The sequence below is a fragment of the Ovis canadensis genome, chromosome 13 (genome assembly GCF_042477335.2).
Source record: "Ovis canadensis isolate MfBH-ARS-UI-01 breed Bighorn chromosome 13, ARS-UI_OviCan_v2, whole genome shotgun sequence".
Taxonomy (NCBI): domain Eukaryota; kingdom Metazoa; phylum Chordata; class Mammalia; order Artiodactyla; family Bovidae; genus Ovis; species Ovis canadensis.
This window is the reverse complement of record NC_091257.1, coordinates 26,147,654-26,159,782: the sequence shown is the minus strand read 5'-3', so window position 1 is coordinate 26,159,782 and position 12,129 is coordinate 26,147,654. Positions and strand designations below refer to the sequence as shown.

Genomic DNA, 12,129 nt, shown 5'->3' with positions numbered 1-12,129 from the left:
TCCCTGAGGCAGGCCCAGCTGGGCTCCCGTGGTCCTGGGCGAGCTCCCTCCTCTCCTGGGGCCTTGGTTTGTTCTCACTCTAGAAAACAGATGAGATGAACTGGAAGGTCTCCACGCCCTGGGGTTCCCCATTTCCTGATGGGGATACAGAGCAGGATCTGAAAGAGGAAGACAGGTGTCTGCCGGGGGTCCCCCCACCCCTACATGGCGCTGCTCCCGTTTCTAGCTGATCCTGAAATTCCCCCTCTGCCTCTAAGCTACCAAGACCTCCTCATTCCAAAGGGGAAGTCCGCCTGCCCTGCATACGCCTCCAACTTGCTGATGCATAACCTAAGTCCATTCTCCTTCTGCACCAGGAGAAAGCCACCCCCCTTCTTATGTGAGTCCCACCTGAGCTTTGCCAAAGTGCAGACGTGCAGGCAGGGACTTTCCAAGCACAGACACACATGCACGCGCGTGTATGCTCGCTCATGCACACGGACAAGCCACCCACGTTGGATTCTTCTGCTACTGAAATCGTATTACCATATTACATATTACCATATTACAGTCAAAAGGCCCCCCATTGGGCCCTAACTGTCGGTGGTGTCTTTGCTCGCCCCCATTGCCCAGGCCCCACACCTCCCTCTTGGATCTTCTGGGGGCGGTGCTGTGTTTCTTTCCCATAGCCCGCCCCCCGTGAGTCACGCTGCCCACCGGGCGTGTCCACGAGCAGTGGGGAATCTGTCACAGAGAAAAGCTCTCCTTTTGTGCATTTCTACTTTAATCGGATTCCCAGGTGGCCCTAGCGGTAAAGAACCCACCTGCCAATGCAGGAGACATAAGAGGTTCAATCCCTGCATTGGGAAGATCCCTGGAGAAGGAAACGGCAACCCACTCCAGGATTCTTCCCTGGAGAATCACACGGACAGAGGAGCCTGATGGGCTACAGTCCACAGGGTCGCAAAGAGTCCGACACGACTGAAGTGACTTAGCACGCACACACTTTGCTTAATGGTTGATGGAATTTGTATTAGGCTGACCCAATTCCAAGCTGCAGACGGCAACCAGAGCTGAGTAGGAAGTTTGGGGAGAAAGCTGTTCAGAGCTCCAAGAAGAGCCAGAGTCAGGGTCACAGGTCCCTCCCTCCCGCTCTGCTGGGCTCACTGACCAATTCACCGTGACTCTGATGGGGACCGCAGAGCTGAGACACACCTCAGCTACCATGTCTGGGGTCAGCTGAGGAGGCAGAGGGGGTGGGTGGGAGACCCCAGACCCCCACTCCTCACCTCTGCCCCACAAACATCCTTCTTCTCTCCTCCAGATGAAGCAGAGCCTCCGGAGAGCACAGAAGCTCCCCCTGGGAGTGGAACTTTCTTAACAACCAGGATGGCAGGGACCACAGGTACGGCTGGCATTCTTGGAGGATAAAAGCTTGGCTATTAAACTGTGGGGCAGGAGAGGGAAGAGCTGGCCTGGGAGCTGCCCCCGGTGCTAGAGACGGTCCACATGCGCACACGACCTCCCAGGCCTCAGACACGGGCAGTGTTGCTGGTGTCATAGGTTAAGCAAGTTGGAGGGCAGCAGCTCGAGGCAGAAGATGTTCAGAAGTTGGGCCAGGGCTCCAGCGGCCTCCGAGGTCCCCACCTCCAGAAGCCTGGACTCTCGCAGCCCCAAGCAGCCCCAGGCAGCCCCACAGCCAGCATCCACAAGCTCCTCCCCCTCCCTTGCAGATTTCCAGAAGCCCACAGACGTGGTTGCAACGCTGGATACGTTCATATTTACCACCGAGTACCAGATCGCAGGTGGGTAGTGACCCAGTGGAAGCCTACACATTTGCTTGGTGGGTGGTGAGCTGCTCGGTGAGTTAGTCTAAATGAACTCTTTATACGATGTGTATAAAACTCAAAGACGAATCCATAGCATAACTTGACTCAGAGTCACAGGCACGGCTGTGGTGAGTCAGCAGTGAGGCCCAGCCTCAACCAGCTCCCAGAGGACAAACACCCAGCACCTGGATGTGAGTGGAGGGAGGTGGCGTGCCCAGCGCAGGAGAGAAAAAAAACACGCCAAGACCACTCCAGCTGCCTTCTGGTGGGAGCCAGAAACAGGCTTTGAGGGAAACAAACAAACAAAAAAAGCCCAAACACCAAACGGAGCTCTTAGAGTAGAATGCTGGTTACCAGGGCCTGGGGTGAGGCAAAAAGAAGACGGTGACAAAGGGCACGGACTTCATCAGCAGAGGAGTCGGCCTGGGGACGGTCAGGGTGTGGGGATTACAGCCAACGATGCTGTGTTGCAGACTTGAAAGTTGCTAACAGCAAATCTTCAATGTTCTTGGCACAGAAAAGAAATAGTAATTACAATATATTTTGCAATGAAAGTGCACACCTTAAAATTACAGCCTGTTACGGGTCAATTATATCTTATGGGGCGGATGGAAGGAGAAAAACAGGCTTTGAGGCACGATAGACGGCTGGCTGGCTGGATAACCGCCAGCTCCAGGGCAAAGGAAAGAGTGTGTGGGAAACAGATACTTTCAGGAGACGGCACGTGTTTATCACTTACGGTTATACTCATCTTGATATTTCAACATTTCTTTCACCCTCTGCGGGCCTCACTCAAGGTCTTTTTAACTGAAGCTGGGCCTCTCTGAAGAGGGTGCCTGTCAGCTGCTCCCCGAGAAGGAGGGGAGCTCCCCTGGGAAAGGCTGGGCCCTTCTGGTCCATACCCCAGGTCCTGGTCTTGCAGCCTCCAGGGAGCCTGGGCAGGAGGGAGCTGCGTTCTGAAAAGGGGCGGCGGAGACCACCGCGCTCACCTCCCCGGAAGCACTGAGCCGGTGTGGAGGGCTGGGGGACCGACACGCGGGAAGGGGGTGTGGAGGGCTGGGGGGCCGACACGCGGGAAGGGGGTGCGGAGGGCTGGGGGCCGACACGCGGGAAGGGGGTGTGGGGGGCTGGGGGGCCGACACGCGGGAAGGGGGTGTGGAGGGCTGGGGGCCGACACGCGGGAAGGGGCTCTCAGCCCCCGGGCCGCCTCCCTGACCTGCTTCTCTGTCCAGTGGCCGGCTGCATCCTCCTGCTCTCCAGCGCCCTCCTCCTGAGCTGCCTCACGTGGCAGCGCAGATGGTGAGTAGTTGTGAAACAAAGAACTGCCTGACGCTGTGTGAGTCCCCCAGATGCCCAGAACTGCAGTCTTCGGGAGGCGGGAGCAGACACCGCAGCCTGCCCCAGAGAGCTGTTCCAAGCGTTAGTCACTCAGTCGCGTTCCACTCTTTGTCACCCCATGGACTGTAGCACGCCAGGCGCCTCTGTCCATGGGATTCTCCAGGCAAGAATACTGGAGTGGGTTGCCATTCCCTACTTCAGGGGATCTTTCTGACCCAGGGATCAGACCCCGGCCTCCTGCGTTTCAGTCAGATTCTTTACCGACTAAGCCACCAAAAGCCTTCCTAAAATCTAGTGTCGTCTGAGAGCGCCCTCTTGTGGCCAAATGAAATACTACTTTTTTTTTTTTTTAAGCAATTGCTAACATTCAGAAAAGTAAGATCGCGGCAGTCGGTCCCATCATTTCATGGCAAATAGATGGGGAAACAATGCAAACAGTAACAGACTTTATTTGGGGGAGCTCCAAAATCACTGCAGATGGTGACTGCAACCATGAAAGTAAAAGACGCTTGTTCCTTGGAAGGAAAGCTATGACCAAACTAGACAGCACTTTAAAAAGCAGAGACATTACTTTGCCAACAAAGGTCTGTCTAGTCAAGGCTGTAGTTTTTCCAGTAGTCATGTATGGATGTGAGAGGTGGACTATAAAGAAAGGTGAGCACGGAAGAATTGATGCTTTTGAACTGTGGTGTTAGACTCTTGAGAGTCCCTTGGACCACAAGAAGATCCAACCAGTCAATCCAAAGGAAATCAGTCCTGAATATTCATTGTAAGGACTGATGCTGAAGCTGAAACTCAAATACCTTGGCCACCTGATGCAAAGAACTGACTCATTTGAAAAGACCCTGATGCTGGGAAAGATTGAAGGTGGGAGGAGAAGGGGACGACAGAGGATGAGATGGTTGGATGGCATCACCGAGGCAATAGACACGAGTTTGAGTAGGCTCTGAGAGTTGGTGATGGACAGGGAAGCCTGGTGTGGTGCAGTCCTTGGGGTTGCAAAGAATCGGACACAACTGAGCTACTGAACTGAGCTAGGAGCTAATGATGAGATGGAGCTGGCTTACAAAGGCTCCTGAAAGCCAAAAGTTAGGTGTTCTGGAGTTTTGCAATCTGCTTTTAAGTTTAGTCATTATTGAAAACTAAAGTATTAAGCTTACAATTAAATAAGTTAAGCAGTACAAAGACAATATTCAAAAGTAATCACTTTCTAATTATTTTATTGCATGTGACTACTTTATTCTCAGGGCTGTTTGCATCTGTGTGCCTGTGTTGAGGAAACACTGCCTAGATGATGACTTTACACTGTCCCTCTCTCCCCAGCTCTGTGTCAAGGACATATTGACTCTGGGTGTTGTGGGGTTTTTACACCATGGAGGTGAGCAGACTGTTTCCGAGAGCTGGTTGTTAAGCATTTGCCTGCATGCCAGTTCTTGCAGCCTCACTCCATGGGAGCTCTTAGCCAGGTAGGAGGTAACCAGATGCTGCTGAGAGCTGTCTGACAGGGTTGTCACTAGCCACATGCAGATACTTCAGCTTAAACTTAAATAAATTAAATATGATTAAAAGTTCTGTCTACACGTGGCAGTAGCCACATTTCAGGTGTTTGATAGCCACATGTGGCCACCTTGTTGGACAACACAGATACGAAACATTCCCATCTTCGTAGAAATCCCATCTTCATAGAAAGTTCTTACAGCATAGTGCTGGCTAGAAACTTAGCAGTTTTCAGTTCAGGAAATCCCCTTGGCACAGCTAGCTGTGCTATGATTTTTCCTTTTCTGCAGCTATTGTCTTCTACTCCCCAAAAGTTTTATAGAACAGCTCCTGTGTAGACGTGGGTCAAAGGGCACACACTTGCAGTTAGGAGATGGCCAAGTTCTGGGGAATCTAACGCAGCAGCTTAGGTGACTACAAGCAACAGCAGTGTATCTATACACTTTAGAGTTGCTAAGAGACTAGCTCTTGAATATTCTCACCACCAAAAAAGAAATGACAACCATGCGATGTGATGGAAGTGTTAGCTTAACAGCAAGGTGGTTATTACATCACAACACATAACTGTATCAAATCAACACACTACACCTTAAACTTCCACAGTGTTCATTGCCAAATATCTCTTGATTTTAAAAGGACTCAGAGACTATCTCCTGTGTACCAGGCACTTGGTAGGGGCCTCAGGATGATTAAGAAGGGCCCCTGCTCTCAGGAGCTTATAGACCAGTCAAGGAGAAGGGAAAATAAAAGAGAGAGACTTGAAATGCAATTTGTGAAAGCCTAAGACTGAGGTGTTATGGAGAATGAAGAGACAAATGACACACGTCATCCTACATGGGGGCGCCCAACAGGCTTTCGGAGCCGGTGGCGGCAGACAGGTGAAGAGCAGCAGGAGCAGCTGCAAGGCACAGGGACAGGAGGGGAAGGGAAGCGTCCTAAAGGGCAGGAGACTGTCTGCGAGGGTCTGGCCGTTCTCCGCACTGAAGGGTACAATGCACGGGGCAGTGGTCGCAGGGCCCTGATGTGTGATGGCCAGAGGCCACATCCTGGAAGATCAGGCCAGACTGGGGAACTCAGCCCCATCCTGAGGGCAGCAGCAGCCACAGAAGCTGGCGTATGGCATAAATGGTAGCATCGGCCTTTGAATGGTCCGGCCACCAGAAAGGCTGGATTGAGGGTGGTAACAGTGGTGGCAGTTTGATATGTTACGCTGGAATAAATCCACCCAGGGGGCGAGGGAGAGCATGGACCAGGTCGGGGGCATCAGCTAAACCAGAGGAAAAGAATGGAGAGACACATAAAGGAGTCAGGTCAGCAGAGTCTGGTGGCTGACTGGAAGTGAGTGGGAAGGAGGAGGGTTGACTCGAGATGATGCAGGTACCCACTCCCCAGGGACTGTCACCACCTACAGGACAAGATGCAAAGTGAGGATGTGCACCCTGTGAGGAGCAGCCCCTGAGCACAGCCTATCTCTCGGCCCCTCCCCAAGACCCACCAGCTCCCCCACCTGTAACCGGCCGGACCTCGGGCTCACCTTCAGCCCTGCAGGCTGTGCAACGACTGGGTCACGTCCCCATGAGCTGCCGGGGCTCAGTCAGTTAGCTGGGGCTTCAGTGCCACGGGGCTGCCGGTCTTGACCTCTAGAGGAATGATCAGTGGGACGGTCAGGGTATCCTGAGGTGGGACTTAAAGCTAGCGGGTCAGTGGGGCTTTTGTGGGATGCTCAACCCACATCCGTTTAGTGAGATCATATCGGTTTTGGTGCAGCATTCCCCCCATGACTATGCCTTGTATCACCACAGGAAGAAGAACAGAAGGACAATCTAGAAAACCAAGGGCCAGAAGAAGTCAAGAACAGCCCACAGGTGTCACGGACCACAATCAGAATCAAAGAAGCTAAACACTCATCCAAGAGGGATCTCCTGATCCGGTGGGCTCTGGAAAGCTCTGAAGTCACGTAACAGAACACTGGGCAACTGCAGCCCCATCGTGAAGCCAGCTCTGTAGTATCAACCCTTGAGGCTGACCCGTCTAGGCAGCAAGTCCAAGGTCGCTGGAGGAACGGGGAGAGACAACCAGAACTCTTTCTCCTGTTTTCATGTATATGTGATCACTAGATCACAAGTAGCCTGGAGCTCTCTCCACACCATGTAGTGTAAAGAAGAGTAGTTTCATGCTAAGAGCATCCCAACTTCCCAGGTTAGAAATCCCAAGGAAAGCCCTAGCACTGATGTAAATAGACACACATGATCTCTGCCCGGGTGAGTGGACTTTGTCCCCGGATCCACATAAGTCTTTTCCAAGCCTCTGGTTGACCAGCCCACTCTCCTGTTCATATGCCCCCAAAGGAATCCTTTTGACCCTAGCCCAGTCCTCCAAGTTAGCGCCCTCTACTGAACCTTCCAGGTTGAGTTTCTAAAGAACAGATTCCCTGGGGGAGCAGTCTTTGGGTGACCGCAGAAGACAGCAAGCAAACCCATGGAACTGTTGAGCTTCAGAGTTTGAAAGGATTTCACCGGAGTTAATGCCAGGAGAAGGGGGAGAAGCTGGGTCCCAGGTAGTGGGTTATCCTTAACATTTAGCTTCAGCTGTTTGTGACTGGCTGTTCTAACAGCTTTTTCTCTGGGATTGCTATAAATTATGCTCTGTGTACGGCTGCCACAAATTTGATGTTTACAGACAGACACACAGTGTGTAAATGTGTACATTTGCAAGGAGGTGCCATAAAAACACTGATAAGGAGGCAGTACATTCAGTGTTTATGGGAGGAAAGAAAGAAAGAAGGATGGGGGCGGGGAGCGTATGTAATTACGGATGAGGTCACATCAGTGACCCTCACACTGTGAGGAAATTAAAATTGCCTGGAGAACTTGGTGAGACCTGGAAGCCTGGGCCCATCTCCGTTTCTGAGTCAGCAGGTCTGGGGTGGGAACCGAGAATCCACGTCTAATAGTTTACAGGGGATGCTGACAATGCTGGTCCGGGGACCACATTTTGAGAATCACCGGGTTTAAACCTCTCCATACCTGCCAACCCTCAACCCCCAATGGAAAAGCCAGCCTTGGGGGCTGAGATTTCAGTGCAAGTTCAGACTCTTGCCCAAGATATCAATTCTCAATCAGTTGACAGATGTCCTGGCTGAACAAAATCACATGATGAAGGAGATTAATGAAAAATTTAAATCAGCAGCCAGTTTTCATTTCTGAGAGGGCAGGCAGGAAAGTGTTACCAAAAAATGCACAGGTATCAGCAGGTCTATATCCAGGTTAAAAAGTGGTTTTCTGTCCTTTCTGTGACCAACCAAGTACAATCAGACTCCATCGTCAGCATTCCCTGACATGTATGTTTTCTGGGAAAGTAAGGTTAGGATCTGGAATTTCAGACCAGGAAAAAAAAAAGTTTTTAACCTTATTTATCTGACTTGAGTAAAACTGGACTATCATTATTCACTGTGCGGGGGTGGGGGGGGGTGGGGAGTCTGTGAGATCAAAATATTTTCATAATACAGGTGACCTTTGAAGAACATGGGTTTGAACCACGTGGGTCCGCTTACATGTGGATTTTCGTCAACAGTAAATCCTGCAGTGCTATTCAATCCGAGGTTGGTTGAATCTGTAGATGCAGAACCAGGGATGTGTAGAAACCATGGGTATGAGGAACCAACTATAACTTGTGGGTTTTTTTACTGCACAGAGTGGGTCATTGCTCCCAACTCCCAGGTTGTCCAAGGGTCAACTGTGAGTAAGACATGATTTGCCTTTTCCTCTCTCACTCCCTTACAAGCGCGTGGTGGGGTTTTCCAGAAGCTACATGATATATGATGATGTCATCACTCTGGTGTTAACATAAAATGAGTTTATTACTCAAGGGCACCCCACTCCAGTACTCTTGCCTGGAAAATCCCATGGACAGAGGAGCCTGGTAGGCTGCAGTCCATGGGGTCGCTAAGAGTCAGACACGACTGAGCGACTTCCCTTTCACTTTTCACTTTTCATGCATTGGAGAAGGAAATGGCAACCCACTCCAGTGTTCTTGCCTGGAGAATCCCAGGGACAGAGGAGCCTGGTGGGCTGCTGTCTATGGGGTCGCACAGAGTTGGACACGACTGAAGCAACTTAGCATTGAAGAATTAATAAATAATATTTTTTAAATTTCTTGGCGTTTTAGCATCTAAGTATGCTAAGTATCACAAGATGTAACTATACAAACAAAAAGTTTGGGGAGCCCTCAATACTTTAAATAACATACAGAGGTCCTAGCAGACAGTTAACAAGCACATCCTCCCCGGTCATTTCAGCAAGGCAAAGCAGGTGTATATGCGCACACATGCACAGGCACGTGCACACACCTGTGCACAAGGGAATATCACTCAGCCATAAGAATAGTGGAATGATGCCATTTGGAGCAACATGGATAGACCTAGAGATGATCATGCTAAGCAAAGTAAGTCGGACTGAGAGAGACAAGCATTGCGTGACATCACTCATATGTGGAGTCTAAAAAGATACAAGCGATCTTATTAACGAAACAATATGTTTTGACATATTGTTTTCTATGACAGACACAGAAAACAAACTTATGGTTACCAAAGGGGAAGTGGGGAGGGATAGATTAGGAGTTTGGGATTAACATATAAATACTACTGTATAGAAAAATAGATAATTAACAAGGACCTACTGTATGGCACAGAGACTCTACTCAAAAATCTTCTAATAAACCTATAATGGAAGAAAATGTAAAAGAAGAACATTTGTATATATACTCGAAACAAACAGAACATTGTAAGTCAACTATATTTCAATAAACTTTTTTTTAAAAAGAAATGCAAGTCGAAACCACAGTGAGATGGTTATACCCAATAAGACGACTTTAAGGAGAAAAGAAAAGAAATAACAAATGTTGACAAGAATATGGAGAAATAGGAACCCTCATGCATGGCTGGTGGGAATGTAAGATGGTGCCCCCACGTGGTAGTCGTTTCTGAAAAAGTTAAACGTGGAATGACCACATGGCTCAACAATTCCACTCCTGGGTATATTACCCAGGGGTGAAGAAAACCCATGTCCACACAGAAACTGGTATAAGGCTATTTATAACAGCATCACAGCCAAACAGCCAAGAGATGGGAACAACCCAAACGCCCACCAGTGGATGTGTGGGTAAGCAAACCGTGGTTTCTCCACACACTGCAATTCAGCCCTGTCACAGAAAGGAGTGAGGCCTTCAGAAAAGGCTGCCACGTAGATGAGCCTAAAGAACACGATGCTAAGTGAAGGAGGCCAGACATAAAATGCCACGTGCTGTATGACTCCCTGTATACAAAATGTGCAGAAGAGGCGCTCCAAAGAGACTGAAGCACACCACTGCTCACCAGGGCTGGCATGAGTGGTTACGTGCCGGGTGCAGGGTAGCACATCTTCCCAGGGGACGCAGCGCTAAAGAGCCCGCCTGCCAATGCAGGACTGGAGAGACTGCAGGGACGATCCCCTGGAGAAGGGAATGGCTCCCCACCCCAGCATTCTTGCCTGGAGAATCTCCATAGACAGAGGAGCCTGGCGGGCTCCATGCAGCATGCGGACATGACTGAGCGATTAAACAACAGCAAAACAGCCCAAAGACCAGCATGTCTCAGATCCTATTTAAGAAAAAATCTGAAGGGAAACCCAGAGAAAACCCAGGGAAAGTCAGGGGGAAAAACAACTACACCACAGGCAGTTTCACCCTCTGACATCCCAGGTATTGTAAGCATTAAACACAGCCTAATTCCTACACCAACATACAAAGCCTCACACCCAAGGCCTGCTCACCTCAGCTCCTGTTACCTGGGACATCATATCCAGCTCTCAGCAAAAAAGTACAAGCATGCTAGGGAATTCCCTGGTGGTTCAGTAGTTAAGACTCAATGCTTTCACTGCCAAGTGCCCTGGTTCGATCCCTGGTCAGGGAACTAAGATCCCACAAGACAAGCAGTGGGGTGGGGGGGGGGGGCGGTGGGGGGAATTACAAGGCAAGCTAAAAGGCAGAAAGTACAGTTTGAAGAGACAGAGCCAGCATCAGAACTAAATACAGACATGGCGGAGATGCTGGAATGACCAGGCTGGGAATTTAAAACCAGTGCGGAAAATAAGTCGTTCTAACAGATTGCTGTTAGTTAGTTAGTTTAGTTAAGTCGCTCAGTCGTGTCCGACTCTTTGCGACCCCATGAACTGTAGTCCACCAGGCTCCTCTGTCCATGGGATTCTCCAGGCAAGAATACTGGAGTGGGTGGTGCTGTGCGACTCCCTAAATCCATCTTTCCCTTAGCCCCGGGTTTTAGTGGGACACAGTCCTCTCCCAGCTGAGGATTACATTTGCCAGCCTCCCTTGGGGTTCAGTGGGTCCCGTGACTAAGTTCTGCCCCACGAGACGGGAGCGTAGTAAAGCAAGCAGTCTCTAGGATGTGCCCTTGAAGAGAACAGATATGTTCTGCCCCTTCTTCACCTCCTCCGCTGGCCGGCAGGTGAGCCTTGGTGGTGGGAGTCAGACCAAGAGTGGGATCAAAACTGAAATAAAACCAAAGGAGCCAGGATGTCTCACATGGCGGGGCCGTGCCCAGACTGCTTATACTTGTGCTGGACGTGAGGCAGAAATAACCTCCCCTGGGGGCAGATTGGGAGTTTGGAATGGACATGTTCACACTACTGTATATAACATCGATCAACAAGGACCTGCCACATAGCATAGAGAACACGACACAATACTCCAACACAGTACTCTGTAACAACCTAAATGGGAAAAGAGTTTGAAAAAGAATAGATACATGTGTATGTATAACTGAGTAACTTTCTGTACACCTGAAACGTATGCTACATCGTTAATCAATTATGTGCAAACAACATTTTTGAAAAATAAAATGCAGATGTAACATTTATAACAGTTTCTCTGGCATCTCCTGCATTGGTAGGGAGATTCTTTACCACTGAGCCACCTGGGCAGCCCTTGTAACAGTTATAACTACCAAAAAGAAAGAAAGGAATACTCTCTGTGGTGTCTGCCCTTGTTAGAACAGCTATATCAACACCCCATAACATCCACCCCTAACAATATCAGAGACAGGCATGCCTCTCCCCCAAATTTGGCCTATATGGTCTTATCAGTATCCAAATATTTTCAGTGGAAAATGAGACAAGTATGATCATGCAACATTTAAACAAACTTTCAAGTAAGTACATGTTTGCTGTTCATAAATATTATCTAAAAAATGTCTCCCTCCAGGAGGTAAACAAGTCCATCCAAGGAAACAGCATTGAGGCTCTGTACTCATTTGACTACTTGCTTATTCATCTTCAGAGAATGACTGCAGCCTGCAGTGTCCCTGAAGGCTTTCCAAAAATGTGGGCTCACATGGGGATGTTCCAGGCGGACGGTCCTTTCCGGCTAAGCTAGGAATCAGGAAGAGGGAGGGCTGAGACGTGCAGAGCCAGTCCCCTCATTACTCCATTCCTCC

The 12,129-nt window shown here is 49.7% G+C and overlaps 1 protein-coding gene and 1 long non-coding RNA gene across 2 annotated transcripts in view; one reads left to right on the top strand and one right to left on the bottom strand.

The window, feature by feature from the left end:
- IL2RA (interleukin 2 receptor subunit alpha) overlaps positions 1 to 8,794 on the top strand; it is a 44,456-nt gene extending 35,662 nt beyond the window's left edge. Inside the window, exons 5-8 of the mRNA XM_069547160.1 lie at positions 1,304 to 1,384; positions 1,713 to 1,784; positions 3,041 to 3,107; positions 6,446 to 8,794. Of these exons, the coding sequence (XP_069403261.1) occupies positions 1,304 to 1,384; positions 1,713 to 1,784; positions 3,041 to 3,107; positions 6,446 to 6,470 (245 nt within the window). The 3' untranslated portion in view covers positions 6,471 to 8,794. The remainder of the gene's footprint in view (positions 1 to 1,303; positions 1,385 to 1,712; positions 1,785 to 3,040; positions 3,108 to 6,445) is intronic.
- On the bottom strand, positions 1,765 to 3,413 carry LOC138417310 (uncharacterized). Its single transcript, XR_011248067.1, has 3 exons — positions 3,025 to 3,413; positions 2,548 to 2,764; positions 1,765 to 2,315 (listed from the first exon to the last, which is right to left on the bottom strand). It is a non-coding gene; the product is annotated as an uncharacterized lncRNA (long non-coding RNA).
- Positions 8,795 to 12,129: the final 3,335 nt, after the last annotated feature.